Source organism: Mauremys reevesii, linkage group 10 (assembly GCF_016161935.1).
Source record: "Mauremys reevesii isolate NIE-2019 linkage group 10, ASM1616193v1, whole genome shotgun sequence".
Classification (NCBI taxonomy): domain Eukaryota; kingdom Metazoa; phylum Chordata; order Testudines; family Geoemydidae; genus Mauremys; species Mauremys reevesii.
The window spans coordinates 49891000-49906216 of record NC_052632.1 but is presented as its reverse complement, the minus strand read 5'-3'; the positions used below and the strand labels follow the sequence as shown (position 1 = coordinate 49906216).

The 15217-nt window shown below is 48.5% G+C and overlaps 1 protein-coding gene across 1 annotated transcript; it reads right to left on the bottom strand.

Moving 5' to 3' along the window:
- Positions 1-312: 312 nt before the first annotated feature.
- LOC120373443 (transmembrane protein 100-like) lies at positions 313-684 on the bottom strand. Its single transcript, XM_039491842.1, has one exon. It carries the CDS (start codon positions 682-684, stop codon positions 313-315), a length of 372 nt encoding a protein of 123 aa, XP_039347776.1.
- Positions 685-15217: the final 14533 nt, after the last annotated feature.

The following is a 15217-nucleotide window of genomic DNA, read 5'->3' as shown; positions in this document are numbered from 1 at the left end:
GCTAGTTCCAGCACTTCCACCCGGAGCCTGTTGCTCTTGGAAAGTGAGCTTGTCGGGAGAGTCTGCTGCGCCGCCAGCCGCGCCTCCCTGCTGCTTGCAGAGGCGACTTGGAATCCTTCATGGGCTGCACTTGGACTGGCGGTGACATGGCTCGGCTCAGGCAGCAAACAAGGGCAGGCAGGAGCCAGGCTCTCAAGTGCTGGTGTGGCCCACCGAGCCCCCACCTCCCCCATGGGGCGCAGGAAGAAGGGAGCTATCACCAGCCTGGGTCTACCGGTTGGGGTTTGGTCTCCGCGCCTCCCCAGGCCCGCATCATAGGGCTCCCTGCTCTAAGGGGAGAGGCTCCTCTCGCTGCCGCTGCCTCTGCCTTTCCCGCTTGGCCCGCCAGCAGATGTAAGCGGCCACCAGCAAGCCCACTCCGAACATCAGGGTGGCCACCGAGACCGCCTTGGCGATGTCCATCTGCGGCCCATTGATGATGAAGGTGATGCACGTCGCTGCGACGCCGATGACCAGGGCGACGATGCCGAAGGGGAAAATGCACCGGTACCAGGATTTCTCCGTGCCCCCCGTGGCCAGAGCCAGCTTATTGAGCGTAGCCGTGGAGTCCGTGGTGGCGGCCAGAGGCAGCGCTGGCTTCCCTCCTTGCAGACAAGTCAGCGAGTTGGACTTGCAGCCCATCATATTGGCAAGCGAAGCAAAGCAGCCAAAACCAGGGGAGGGAGGGAGAGCCGGGCGTGGGAGGACCCCGCGCCACCACTGCTGGGCTGCTCTGTGAATGGAAGGAGAGACGCGGGTCCTACACGCTCTGCCTTTGTCTCGGCTCGCGCCCGCCTCCCCGGGCCACAGCTAGCAGCTCGCGGGCCGCCCCTGGCTTTCTGCGGGGAGCTTTGGCTCCGGCTCTTTTGCAGTAACGCTGAGCGGGGATTGGCAGACGAGGGAGGTGAGATCACGCCTGTGGGAGGGAGCCTGTGCAGCCCTTAACTGTTTCAGGGGCTCTGGCCGGGGGGTTCCCGGAGCCCCGGCTAGGATGGTTCTAGGGACTCGTCTTGGAGTGAGTTTTCCCAGTTCCCATTTGCTTGTACAACGCTAATCGTTTGCCTGGCACTTAGCAAAGGGCAGGGCCCCCTATGCGAGGGAGTGAAATCAATGCCTATGGCCCTCCAGTGTTCAAGCCCAGCATGTGGGATTCCTCCTGCTGCTAGGTGCCACAGAAGCCTGTTCCACACCACAGCATTTGGGGGTTGACAAGGTCCCCAGTCTTCCCTCTAGGGACTGGTGTTCCCCATCTCCATCCCCCTCCCCCCTGCCCTCTCCTTCCACTATCAGCAGCCCCGCACTCCTGAGCTGGGCTAGCAGAAAACAATCTTCTGACACTGATGCAGTTCCAAGGAGGATTTCAAGCAGGCAAGTCCATATGTTAAGACCAAAAGTAGGAGGTGATGGAAGACTGAACCAGTCCCTAGGGGAGGTTTGTCCATATCACAGCACCTCATATAACTCACAACTGGGAATCCAGAGCTGAGGCACCTGGCATGTTACAGGTTGTTCTGTGTTTGTACAGCACCTCCCACGAAGGGCTCATTGCTGGCACTCCGAGTGCTCCCACAATACAAATAAATCAATAATGAAAGATTCAGGTGCTCTGGCAGAGCTGTGAGGGGTGGGGCCAGCACTTAGCTTGGGGAGCTGCAGGTCAGGATTCAGGTGCCCTGGCACAGCTGAGTGTGGGGAAATCAGGACTGGAAAAGCAGGGGATTGTCGGTGGTAAGAAGCAAGGTGCCCATGCAGAGCAACACACTGGGAACTTGCCTGCCTGCAGTATCTCGGGACCAATGTTCCTAGTCTCCATTTCTCGAGTGCTAAAATCTTAAGTAAAATGCTGTTACTATCAGTTTAAAAAGTACATAAAGGATCACAGCTCCCCTACAGTGTGAGAGCACTGAGCCGTGCCCTTTCAATGACAATCGCTATATGTGGGACCTACTAATGCATGAACTGGTGACAGAACAGCACTGACCCTGCTCAACATGCCTGAGGACCCCCCAGTACTCTGGGAAGGAAAAGTAAAAACAAGGGCTGGAGAAAGAGGTGACATAGAAAAGGGGAGAGGAGAGAGGAGGATGGCTATGGAGTTGAAGGAAAAGAAAGGGGGAAGTGAGAGAAGAGAAAAGATGGGGAGAAGGAGTAGGAGAGAGGTGGGTCACAGGCAAAACATGGCACAGAAGGAGATGGAGAGACATGAAAGAGTGAAGGGACTTCGTACACAGCTTGGCACTGGACAGCAGCACAGAGGAGAGCCAAGTACAGAGCTCCTTTCCTTAGACTCCTTTGCATTCCTGCCGCGTTTTCAGTGATTCTCCGCTCTCGCTAGGGGGTGAAGCCTGGGGAGCCTAGGGGTGGGGGTGAGTGGGTCATCTCTGAATAGAGGCCTTGTGCCCTCTCTCACCAACCTTCCCCACCTGAGGAGGAGTGGACAGAGCCGTCCTCATTGGCAGGGTATTTTCCTTTTCTTCTGAATGGAAACGGGGCCAGGGCTGGGGTGAGCTGAGAAAAGACCGTTCGTCTTACTTCCATCTGTTTCTCCTAAGCAGCTGCTTTAACTAGATCACCATCTCTTGAGGGAAGGAGCAGAATTAGAGACAGGAGCGAGCCAGAAGATTTTGATCTGAATCCAGATCAGAACTTCCCCAAAGCTCAAAGGAGCTCAATCAAACGTCAGAGGGGGAACAGGAGGACAAATACAAGGAAGAAGCGAACAGAACAGTTGGGGGCCTGGGCTGGAGGTGATGGAAAGTGAACTGGGCAGAGAAGGGGAGGAGAGCACAGAGGAAGGGGAAGGCAGCTGCTGAACCAGGAGAAGGTACAAAAGGGTGGAGAGCCCTGCCGGAAGAGGAAGGATGTTACAGTGGTTAATGCACTAGCCTAGGACTTAAGACCTTGGCTCAGTTACCTGCTCAGCCTCTTCATAGCTGGCAGGCTGAGCAGCTCCTCCAGCCTAGGGCAGGTTTTCTTCCTTGTTCCCTTTGAATGGATTTAACCTCTTCCCTGCCTGATTCCATATGGCACACATACACACCACCAGAAGGCGATCAACATTGGATCACTACCACTTGCACTAGAGTAAAACCCAACACCCCGGAGATGAAAGGCTGCATAAGCTTATTACCAAGCCACTGATCCATCATGTTCCTAAAACAATACAATGGAGCAGGGAGACTGACCAGGACAAAGGAACTTCCTCACCGCAGGGGACAAGGAAACGATAGACTGGAACTAGGGGAACTAGGGTGCCTGACCACCCAGTTAGTGTGTTTGGAACCAGGATCTTATTTGTATTTTTATTTGCTACATTCTCAGGTGCATCGTGCTAATGGGGCACTGGGTTAGTCTGTGTTTTCCTGGGAGAGAAGCAGAAAGAGACGATACAGAAGAGAGAGCTGCATGTGAATGGGAAGGCTGGGCCATGTCGGAGCGCTCCCTTCCCTGCCTTCCTTCCCAAACACAGACACACAACATCAAACAACTCCACTGGCTTCCCATTCATTTCTGGACCTCTCAGCCTGCTGTGACTTCCCCAGGCCAAATCACAAACCAACTCCAGGAGCAAGAGAGAGGAAAGGCAGCTTAAAGCTGAGCATAACTCTGTTGGCATGGGGAATCTTGGCCAAGGTCACTAGTGTCAAAAGAGATGTGGAGATACTGTAATATTTTGGAGACCTTCTGTCCAGATCCCTGAGCAGGATATTGGAACAATCAAAAAGGCAGCTGCCTCTCTTGAGAATCCATCCTAGTTTTTGCAGTGAGTGCTGGGCATCCAGGGGCAAGACTCCAGAGGCCTGATTCTCCACTGACCTGCACCGTCGTCATTTCTAGCTGTGTAAAATGGGTAGAAAACCCTCTCCGATCTGAATGGTGATGACGAACACTTACTTTACACAGGTGTAAATGACTCCTCAAGACACTAGTCAGCAGAGAATCAGGCTACTAATTCTGTATTCCATTGTTGAGCCTCTATGCTTTCATTTAAGGCACTCTCAGTAACCAGGATCAGAATGGTATTCATATTTAACTGCAAGACAGATCTTTATGTCTGGGGAAACGATTGTTAAAAGCTCAGAAAGGCCCTATTCCCCTATTGTTTGTACCTGCAATTCCACAACTTTGTAACAAGCAAGGCAAATAAAATCTGCATTCTGTCTTCCTCTACAGGATTACAGAGGGCTCGTTATACTCCCTCAAATCAAACAAGCTATTGGAAGAATTTACTCCTAGGTTAATATCTTTGTATGACTCATCAGGGGACAGGGTGGATGTTGAGCTAGACCTGGATGAATATTACCAGTCACAAAAAGGAGCTCACCTCATGTTCACATGCTGAAATTCAATATAAAATCATCCCATGGGTCTGTCTAACTCCAGTAGGCTTGTGCAGTATGAACAAACAGCATCCAGCTCTGTGCAGGCTGGAACTCTGGCGCTTCGACTTTGGTATGACTCCAAAATTAAATCATATTGGAACAATTCATACAGGAAGATGGATCACATATACTGGGTGTTAGTCTCTCCGGGAATGCAGAGGATAGTTTTGGGTTAATTCTGTTGGTTGTCCAGTGAAGAAAAAGACAGCAAAAGAGACAAGTCAATGCACTTTTATGATAGGTGGGACTGGTAGCACTGCCTGTAATTAAAGCTGCCTGACACGTCCCATTATAATAGCGTTTTTAGTTGCTTATAAGTTTGCCAAACTTCAGCCATTTGAGCTGAAATTTTCCATGCCAGGTGTCTGCCTTACACTGAAATTTTCTGGAAAGTTTTAGCCAAGCTGATTCAGCCATTTCTGAGACTGGGTCTAGGGAAAAATACATTGTTTGTCCATGTTAACAAATACTGTCAACATTTTCATTGAACAGCTCAGTGTCCCCATGCTTTGGAGCAGGGACTGGAAATTTGGCAGAGGGTTGGCCTTTGTGTCAGGGTTGTGCCTTACACCATCCCCATGAAAATCTGCCCATACCGCATGTATATGCCATCTCCACAGAGCATGTTTCATCCAACTGCTCCAGGCTGGGGCGCAGTTGTTAACTGAGCAGTAACCATCCACTGAACAAGACAGGAGTTCTGTGCAAAAACTAGTATGTGATCATGTAACTAAAGAGTGTATCACAATTCATATGCACAAAGCGGGGGGTAAGGGGCAGTGCAAATGAAGGTTGCACAAGCAAGCTTAATTTGGGAATTCCCTAACTACTGAGTGCTTGACTTTGCAATAGTAATAATGTTCTTTCAACATAGTTGTGTGTGTGTAACCCAGGGGTCGGCAACCTTTGGCACGCGGCTCGCCAGGGTAAGCACCCTGGCAGCCTGGGCCAGTTTGTCTACTTGCTGCATCCACAGGTTCAGTCGATCGCGGCTCCCACTGGCCATGGTTTGCCGTCCCAGGCCAATGGGGGTGGCGGGAAGTGGCAGCCAGCACATCCCTCGGCCTGTGCCACTTCCTGCCACCCCGCATTGGCCTGGAGCGGAGAACCGCGGCCAGTGGGAGCTGCAATCGGCCGAACCTGCGTATGCAGCAGGTAAACAAACCGGCCCGGCCCGCCAGGGTGCTTACCCTGGCGAGCTGTGTGCTAAAGGTGGTCAACCCCTGGTGTAATCTACAGGTAGACAGGTAATGACACAATTTAAAACGCTTAGGATTTATATATTATTTTTCATTGGTACAGCTGAAATCATTTTGCCAAGGAGGATAAACATCATTATTCGCATTTTACAGATATGAGAAGTGAGCTGCAGAGCGGGAACGTGACTTGTCCATGGCCAAGGAGCAAATCAAGGACAGAGCCAGGACTAGAATCTGGAGGTGAAATCCTGGCCCCATGTCAATGCTAGTTTTGTTATGGACTTCAGCTGAGCCAGGATTTCAACTTAGCTCTTTTGACTTCCAGTCCCAGGCTCTATCCTTTGGATTATGCTACCTCTCACGGAGGGCTGTCCCCTTTAGTATCAGAGGCTGCTGGATGCAACTCTCATGGCCAGCTGCCTTCTTCTAAGAAGGGGCCATAGTTAGACAATCTCTATACATGACAGGTGTCTAATGCACCCATCACTGTAGCACCAAGGCACCACATCCTGTATTTCCCTCTATATATCTGATCCCTATTTTGGTAAATAAGCAACTCACCTCAATATGAGAAAGCGGGACATAAGATAGGCACATGCCAGGCAAGGGGAGATGCAGTCATTGGTCAGAGTGATGCCAGGAATAAGTGATTTAGGGCCCATCTCCATCAGTGTATCTGGGCGAGTGGTTATAACAGGCTGTGCCCCAAAGCAGTTAAAGAACAGTTCCATTTGGTAGTGGGATTGGACCGTCAGTGTTCCCAGATCACACCAATCCAAGACTTCTGCACAGTTAGGAGATGTAATTAAGATCCTGCTAAACTACAGAATGGAACCAGCCTTTAACAGTCAGCAGAGAGACAATTATCTTGTTACTGGGTCTCCTGGTATAGCTTGACTTGTAGCATAAATGAGACCTTCCAGTTTTCCCCATTGTTATTCTAACATGTTATTCTAACATGCAGTGATCTTAGCAATGAATCTCCCATGAAAGCAGTGGGATTTGCACTCATCCCTCCACCCCCCATGTGTGCTGTCGAAGGAGCTGTATTTTATATGGTCTGTTTTCTTTCAGTAGCATTTTATATGCTTTTTAAAAACATACTTGAGCTCCCCGTGAACTAGCTCCAGCCTACATAGATCACATCTCTCTGCTCTGTCCTCAGCCAGCCTGTCTTTACAGTGTCCCTTCTCCCTATCTGGGGCAAGAGCCTTCTCCTTTGTCACTGCTGTCACCAGGAACAGCCTACCTGTATCGCTCTCTGCCTGTCTCCATTCCCCGTCATCTTTGAATTACTTGAGTTTAGAGACATTAGTCATTTTCACTGATAGCTTAGCATGCAAAGAGTGAAGCAGAGACATAATATAGCAGGTATCGGAGATACACAATGGGTCACATTCTGCTCTGTTCCAGGCTGTGCAGCTCCTGCAGTCAATGGGGGGATATGGGCTGTACCTGAGAGCAGAATTTGCCACTGTATGGTGGCGGGCTTCATACTGTTTTCCAATCCAAGAAATCAGGGATCTTGCAACCCTCTAAATTAAACCACCACACATACTGATGGGAAGTGTTGTCAACTCTTGTAACTTGATCATGAGTCTTAGGACATGGGATTTTTTTAAAGCCCCCGCTCATGGATTCAGGTGGTTAAGTTGGAATCTCAGTTTTCCTTCTTTTTTAAAGTACATTTCTAGCCCTCAGAATTGCAGAGGAAAGCTTAAAAATGTGCTCCAAGTGTCTCTAAAGACTCAAAAACCAGGAGACAAATAAAATGAGCCCAACAGTTATTTTTTTTAATCTCTCTTTTTTTTATCCAATCTTCTGATTTTCTGAGGCCTGACTCGTGCCTTTTGAATACTCAGAGTTGGCAGTACTGATGTGATCAGGTGGTTTTATTGTAGCAACCTCATAAACATCCTGTTGTGGCATAAGGGGCCACCAGCTACTTCATTAACAGCTGTGAAAATTAGAGGAGAGTTTTAAAAAAAATCTGCTGTATATAGCTCCCTCCCATGGCACTTTTTCAAGAGAGGACAGGGTAACCTCAGTGGCCTGGGTGATATTTCCTCTCTTGTGGGGATTGTGTGTCTCAGAGGATTTGACAGGTAATGGGATACAGAGCTTTCTCCTCCAGGGCACCATGTTGGTTCCAGCCCAGGCTGGCAGTGACCAGGAGTTGCTAGATGACAGCTGTTGGTGGTCACAGTGAAATGAGTTGATTGTTATCAGTCCAGTTTCTAGTGGGCAGGTATCGACATCACACATGAAACTTACAGGCCATCTCTGCAGAGAGACAAAGGAGTGTCTGGACCTGAAGCATGACTTGCCCCCTCACTCCCTAGAGAGGCAGTTCCTCCAGTTCAGTGTCGAGTCACATTGATGGGGCAGCGTGGGGGGAAGTTTGCACTACCCATGCCCACAATGTAACTGCTCTGTGAATAAACACAGAACTTCCACCTCCAAGCCTGCCAGTGTGGCACCTTCCACTGGCAGCATATATTTCATGAAACTCCATTCCCTCTCTCACTCTGTAACCTCCTTGGCTGCCTGTGAGCTATCACTGAGCGCACAATGGCTGCTGTATTTGCTTATCCCTGTCCCAATTGCTCATTGCTGTTCCAATTTGGGAATCTCTGATGCTCTGCTCAAGTCATGGATTCCAGTGGTGGTGATTTCTCTTTCTAAGAAGGAAGCCTCCTTCAGCTAACTCTGTAGAGAGGCACCGTGCTAGGAACAGACCTGCTAAAACCATCAATATCCCTGACGCCACAAAGGGAAAAAATCCCAGTCTTAATTGGATCCGTTCAAGCTAGAGGAAGGGAAATCATAAGAGTTATATTTCCTTGGACAGAACCCAAGCTGGAAAAGCGTGGGGCTCACTGCAGGGACAATGCATTGTTAGAGAAGCTGGGCTGTTCTTAACAGGTATTCATGTTAAGCTAGTTCAGCCCCTATGTTTTAACAGCACAAAGGAAAATGCTCTCAAATTAATAATACTTCCAAGAGAAGGGAGCTGGATTCTGTAGTGATTCTTATCTACAGGGCTGCCCCAGCATTGTTGAGAATATCTGGTAATCCCAACGAGTGTTAAGAAGCCTGATCCCTTTCTCTCTATGGACCTGATCCAAGACCCACTGAAATAAATGGGAGCCTTGACTTCAGTGGGTTTTCATTGGGCCCTATGATAGGAAACACATGAGGGAGGGCATGAGAGAGAGAGAGCTGGCAGCAATACAGAGCTAAATCCCTACCTCCTGCACCTTCCCTCTTCACCACAGCTATTCACTGCCACAATCCCGACTTGATTTAACTTCTGAATTTAATTTTGGGAAACTGAAAAGAGGGAAAATCTGTGAGTTATGTTTCAGCAGCAGCAGCCAGCTGTGCTCCCCCACTCCCACTTCCCATCACTGTCATCCACACCCTCAAGTCACTCGCCCATTCTGCTTCCAGAGCACCACAGCACCACTTGGGGAGAGCACCCCCTGCTGGCACCAAGGAGACATTTGTTTTCAGCACAGTTCTGCTGTGCATAGCACACCCTTCTCTCAGCTGATGAGGTCCCTGGTATCAGGCACAGGTTTCTGTACTCCACATTCTCAGGGACTCCTTTGCTGCCAGCACATCTCTATCCAAAATGGACAGAGAGCCTCCTTCCTGTGATCAGGGAGCCATTTCCATTCTTCACACTCAGTTCTGGAGACTCTGCCACTCTGTTAGTAGAGCTTCTCTGCACACAGGTGCTGGAGGCACCTCCTATGGCTGCCACTACGTGTTGCGATTCAAACTAGTCAGGGAAATTCTTGCAGGGCTTAAGGATTGTTGAGTGGGCTCTGGAACAGCCCCTGCTCTTACAAAGAGAATTTTATATAATCCCAAGGACGAGGGTAGGGGGAAAGAGGGCTAGCGAGGCTGCCAGAACCACAGCTCAGCTAACTGGAAGGTAGATTCACCCCTTGGCACCAACAGATGAGTCCCAAAATTGCCTGACTCCTAAAGGCAAGAGGCTAAAGCTCTAATGGTTTGAGATCAAAAGGTTCAGGTCCCTCTGTGTGTGACTAGGGATCTGCTAACACTCCTAGGTTTGTCTAAATATCCCTAATGAGGCCAAAGATATGACCTCTTCATCCCTGAGTGAAAGTCCCCAGAGCCATAAAGAGCTTGTGCGTGATTGGGGTTGAAGACATCATGAGCAACCAAGCTAGCTGACATGATGCTGACAAATCATGTTTAAAACCAAGCCAGCTAACTGATTATACCCTAGTCCTAGCAGGAGCACACTTCATGATTTTTCTATGGAATACCTTCCTACTTGAAATGGAATTTGTTGCCCCTGCTCCCTTGGGTCTATTGGCAGTGGCCTTGGAGGTTTTTCGCCTTCCTCCGAAGCATGGGGCAGGGGTCGCTTGCTTAAGGAGTGGGTGGATCAGCTTATGTGGCCTGCATCTTGCAGGAGGTCAGACTAGATGATCATAATGGTCCCTTCTGATCTTGAATTCTATGATTCTATGATCAAAGGGAAATAATTACTTTCTTTCCCTCTTTTAGTAATTCTAAATCTGTTCCTAGTGTGGAAGCAGGGAAAGAATTAACAAGGATTTGACGGGATCTTAATGCATGTCAGTTAGTTAGCATGAGTTAGGCTAACTATGACCCTAATGACGTGAGACTTGAAGAAGCAAAGTTAGTGTGAGACAGAGGAACGAACTGTGTAAAAAGTTATTACGACCTTGCACTGATAACCAAATAACAGGCTTGCTTTTTTTAGTAGCGAGACAAATAAGATAGCAGAAAGGCTTATGTATAAACAAAATGCAATTGTTTCTCTTTACTGTCTGTATTATTGCTAGTTATTGTCTGTAACAAAAGTATAAAGGCTTGCTGTAATTGTTTACCAATTGAGAGAGACCTGTCCGGGACAGGGGTGACCCTGTTTCCTAGGACACTCCCTCCCTCTATTGTAATTACTAGAGAAAGAGTAAAGTATTTGATTTTGCTGCACCCAAACAGAAAGCGAGAACTGAGTTTTTCTCCAACACTAGGATCAGCCAGGAATGAGAGAAACACACACTCCTCCTACTCAAATAATAATGGTAATAGTTCATGTGTCTATAACACCTTTCATCCAAGGATCTCAAAGTACTTTACAAACAATTAATGAAGCCTCATGACACACCGAGGAGGTAGCAGGAAATGGATAAACTGTGTATTCTTAATTTTACAGGTAGGAAAAGCAAGGCCCAGAGAGGTTAAAGGACTTAAGGTCAGACAATGGGTCAGTGGAGAAACTGGGGCCAGAATGCAGGTCTCCTGATTCTCAGTGCTGGGCTCTAAGGTCACCCATCAGGCTCCAAAAGCAGCACCAATATTGCATGAATAGATATCAAAAACCAAGCCTCTGCCTCACATAAAATAACAAGTGAAACTCCCCTAAACTGGATGAAAGTGTACATTGGTTTGGTTGTCACCCAGCCTTATTTTTCTGGGATGATCCCACAACTGATAAGTTAATATCTGTCAGTGTGCAGAAAGCCTAAATAACTCCAGGGGGGCTTGTGGGGACACCAGGCATCATGAAGCTCTGGAGGGACACCATGCTGCTGCACTGCAAAGTTGTGACTTTGCAAACCAGAGTTTTCAGTTTGCATCTTGATGCCATTGTTAGGATATAGATATTCAGGCCTGTCTGCAAAGGCCTATACTTTAAGAATTTAGGTGTATTCTTATCACTTAGCTAGTTATAGAGGTATAAAAAAAAGAATAAAAAATCACTGTCTGTCTGTGTAATGGCCTTCTCTTACTGTGACAGTCTGAGGCCTGGTTCTTCAGCTAAGCAGCAAAGGCCAGCCATAAACTGAGAAATGTATGGTCACATCCTCACATTCCAAACTAGTCACATTGAAATAAGGTGCTATTGGCTGTTAGGAATACAATCCTGTCCTGAAATTCCATCACCTCCAGAGAAAGGGTGGAGCCTAAAAGATGTAAAAGGAAACTTAGTTTGATAGCATCCTGTCTGGCAAGAACTCACTTATTAATAGCTGGGTTGTGAAATCCTCATTTCTGTATTGTTCTATCACTGTAGTCTCCACTTCCCTATTGTTTGTCTGTATAATCTCTGTCTGGTTCTGTGATTGTTTCTTTCTGCTGTATAATTAATTTTGTTGGGTGTAAACCAATTAAAGTGGTGGGATATAATTGGTTAAATAACCATGTTACAATATGTTAGGATTGGTTAGTTAAATTTCAGTAAAATGATTGGTTAAGGTATAGCTAAGCAGAACTCAAGTTTTACTATATAGTCTGCAGTTAATTAGGAAGTAAGGGGCGGGGCTTGGGAACAGGGACTGGGGATGGGGGAATTGGGATCATGTTTTGCTAAACAGGGGATGGGAACAGAAACAGAGACACAGGCAAGGCTCTGTGGTGTCAGAGCTGGGAAGGGGGACACTAAGGAAGGAAACTGGAATCATGCTTGCTGGAAGTTCACCCCCATAAACATTGAATTGTTTGCACCTTTGGACTTTGGGTATTGTTGCTCTCTGTTCATGCGAGAAGGACCAGGGAAGTGAGAGGGTGAAGGAATAAGTCCCCTAACAGCCATGGCCCATCTTCCAAGCTCCCCAACGCAGGAATTTTAGGAGAGAGAGCCAGCCAGAGGACGACAGTGCACTGCACCTGGAGGCAAAAGTGGGAGAGGGGCTTCCCATGTTTCTTTCATCCTTTCCAACTGGTCGTGCACTTTGGTTGCCTGTCTCCAGATGTGAATGGACAGTGGAGTTCCCATTCTGGAATGCAGCAGAGAGAGTGTGTGTGCGCGCACGTGAGCGCATGCCTGTGAACTGAGTTCTCAAATCTGGGGGTGGGGGAAGGGCATGAATTGACAAGTCTTGATATGGGGCCAGGATAGACAAGTTTAGGATATGGGATAACAGAATGGAAAGCATCTGTCACAAAGGAAGGCGCAGAGTGGCAAGTCTAAGCTATTGTATATAGTGTGGGGAAGGACTGACAGTATTAAAACAGCACAGTGGGTGCAATGCATTCTTGGGGCACATATTGGTTGGTATCAGAATATCTCTCGGGGTTTGGATCACCACTCTGATATGGCAAGTTTGCACACATGGACTATTCTTCCTCAGGCAACTCTCCCACAGAAGTGAAAATCCAGCTCAAGAACATCCCCAAGTTACTGAACATCCCCCAGATGGGTTGTATGGGCTTGCCCTACGTGGGCCCTCCGCCCACTTCCTCCAAGCCCCCCTCTTGCAACAACATAGGGCTGTAATTTTAGCAGCATAAATAGACTGATGTTCTCAGATGTCCTCCTCCCCCTTCCCACAGAGAGAAGAGTGCAGCTGGGACTGCGTGACTCACACTGCAGAAGCTGAGATAGTACTTTGCCCCTCCACACCACTGACCCATCTGCCATGGTGATGGATGGACCTACAGAACTGTTCCTTCCACACCCGAGCAGGGAGGATGCTGAAGGATAACAGGCATCAGGACAAAGGAAACAGCAGGGCAGCAGTGACTTCTACAGAGAAACAAAACCACTGGAGTCCCTTTAATTTCCAAGCATAACCAATATTTCACTCTCACTTTACTTACATTATTCTATATTACAGCTGAGTCAGTAACAATGGCCCTGATTCTCACTTCATTTACACTGGTGTAAATTAGGAGTGAGTTCATTTAAATCAATGGAGTGATAATAGTGCAAAAGTAATGGGAATGAGATGAGAATCCAGTCCTCTATCTCCTATTTTGAATGGGTGGGGAAAGGTAATTTTGATTTATCAGCATAAAGAGGAAGTCAGTATTTCCTGTTATCAGCAAAACTAACCAATTTTCACTGTGGAACCTAGAAATCTTCAGATCCATTCCACTCCACCCCTAGACAGACAGAACATTGCACTAAAAGCTGGTCACTGGCAGTATGATTTTTCCTTCTCCACTCCCATCTCTGAAAGACACATAATTGGCTCATAGCAGCAAGTTTAGTGCCCAGGAAAGGAGCTGCACTGACCATCCAAGAGATTTAAGTTTTCTGCCCACCAAACAGGCACAGGCAGCACCTACACTGCCCTATTAATATTACTCCACCTTGATCTGATGAAACCACCTTGATGGGTGACAAAGAAGTTCCGTCTGTTCAGCCTATTCAGTCCTCAGCATCTCTGCTGAAGCTTCCAGCAAGTACACCAACCAGATAGTAAGGAGAGGGAGGCAGGTCAGGAAGGAAGTGCACTGACAATGTCAGAGCCAGGGGCAAGGATCAGGAACCAGGGACAGGTCATGAAAGCAGCAGGGGCAGTGGTGCCCATGCTCCAGCAATATTCAGGGCCTGGGGGCCAGAGGCCCGGCTCCACCAATGTTCGGGGCCGGGTTTCTCCCCCAGCCCCACCTGCCTTCCCTGCGCGCCTCCCCTGGAGTGTCCCTGCCTATGCCCTGGGCAGCAGGCAGCTGCCCTTCCACTCTGCACTGCGTTCCCTCACCAGCCACTGCCGCTGCTGGCTACAACAAAGGGGCGGTGCTGGCAGAAGGCTGAGGTGGCTGCTGTGCCTGCGAAGGGAGGAGGGGCACACATGATGGCAGCTGCCCCCCCCCCCGGCACCCACCAGAAGATGGCTCCGACTCCAAGGGGGTTTTCTGTACTGGGAGATTTCGGCAAACCAGTATAGTGCCTGAAACCACTGTTGCTTATTGCTAAAAGCAGCCAAGTCAGCAGGCCGTAAATTGGCCATGCAGCATTCTCAGCTTAACCAAGGCAGGAGGGGAGGAGAGTTTGGGTGCCACAGAAAGGGCAGCCAGACCCCACATCCTTCCTGATAAGAATTGTGTTGAAGTTGCTGATACATGCATTTTAGAAGAGCAGGATTTGCCCTCAGGAATGTCTGTTAGGGCATCAGTGCTGCAAACTCTGGGAAAAAAACACACCTGGTAAATCAATAATCAAAAAAATCTCTTACTTGACAGTTGAAACTGCTTGCTTAACAAGTTTTCTTTAAGGGATATGTCATTGTATTACTAATGTATAAATAAGGTGGAAAAGTTTGAGGTAGTTGGACTGGACTCTCCCTCTGGATGCATCTTGTGTTCCCCACCGTCAGATCTGGCCACCAGAAGGCTGCTTCTGTGCCACTTGAGAGCCACACTTAGCTTTGGTAATTATCGAGGGTGTTTTACTAACCTGTTGTGGACGTGTGTAAGTGCTTGAGACTAAGTAAAGTTTAGCTTTAAGTGAAAGCACTCTTGTGTTGTCCTGTTTGTGCCAGCCATCTATTGGTCGGACGGCCATGTTCCCTCTGATTTATTTCCTGACATATCTCACACACACTAAAAGTTACCAAGAGCTTTGGGTTGAAAGAACCCTGGGTAACATTCCTGGAGTCTGGGGTCTTGGGTGAGTGTCAGACTCGTGACACCCTGTCCCACCTCTGCCTGCAGTCAGCACTCCTGTCCCTTGCTTGGGAAGGGGCAATCCCATCCCACATTCCCAGTGAGGCTATGGTGAGGGGCAGCAGCAGGGAAGGATGCGCACACGTGATGGCAGCTCCCGCCCTGGCACTCACCACAGGGGAGGCGAGGGGGCTT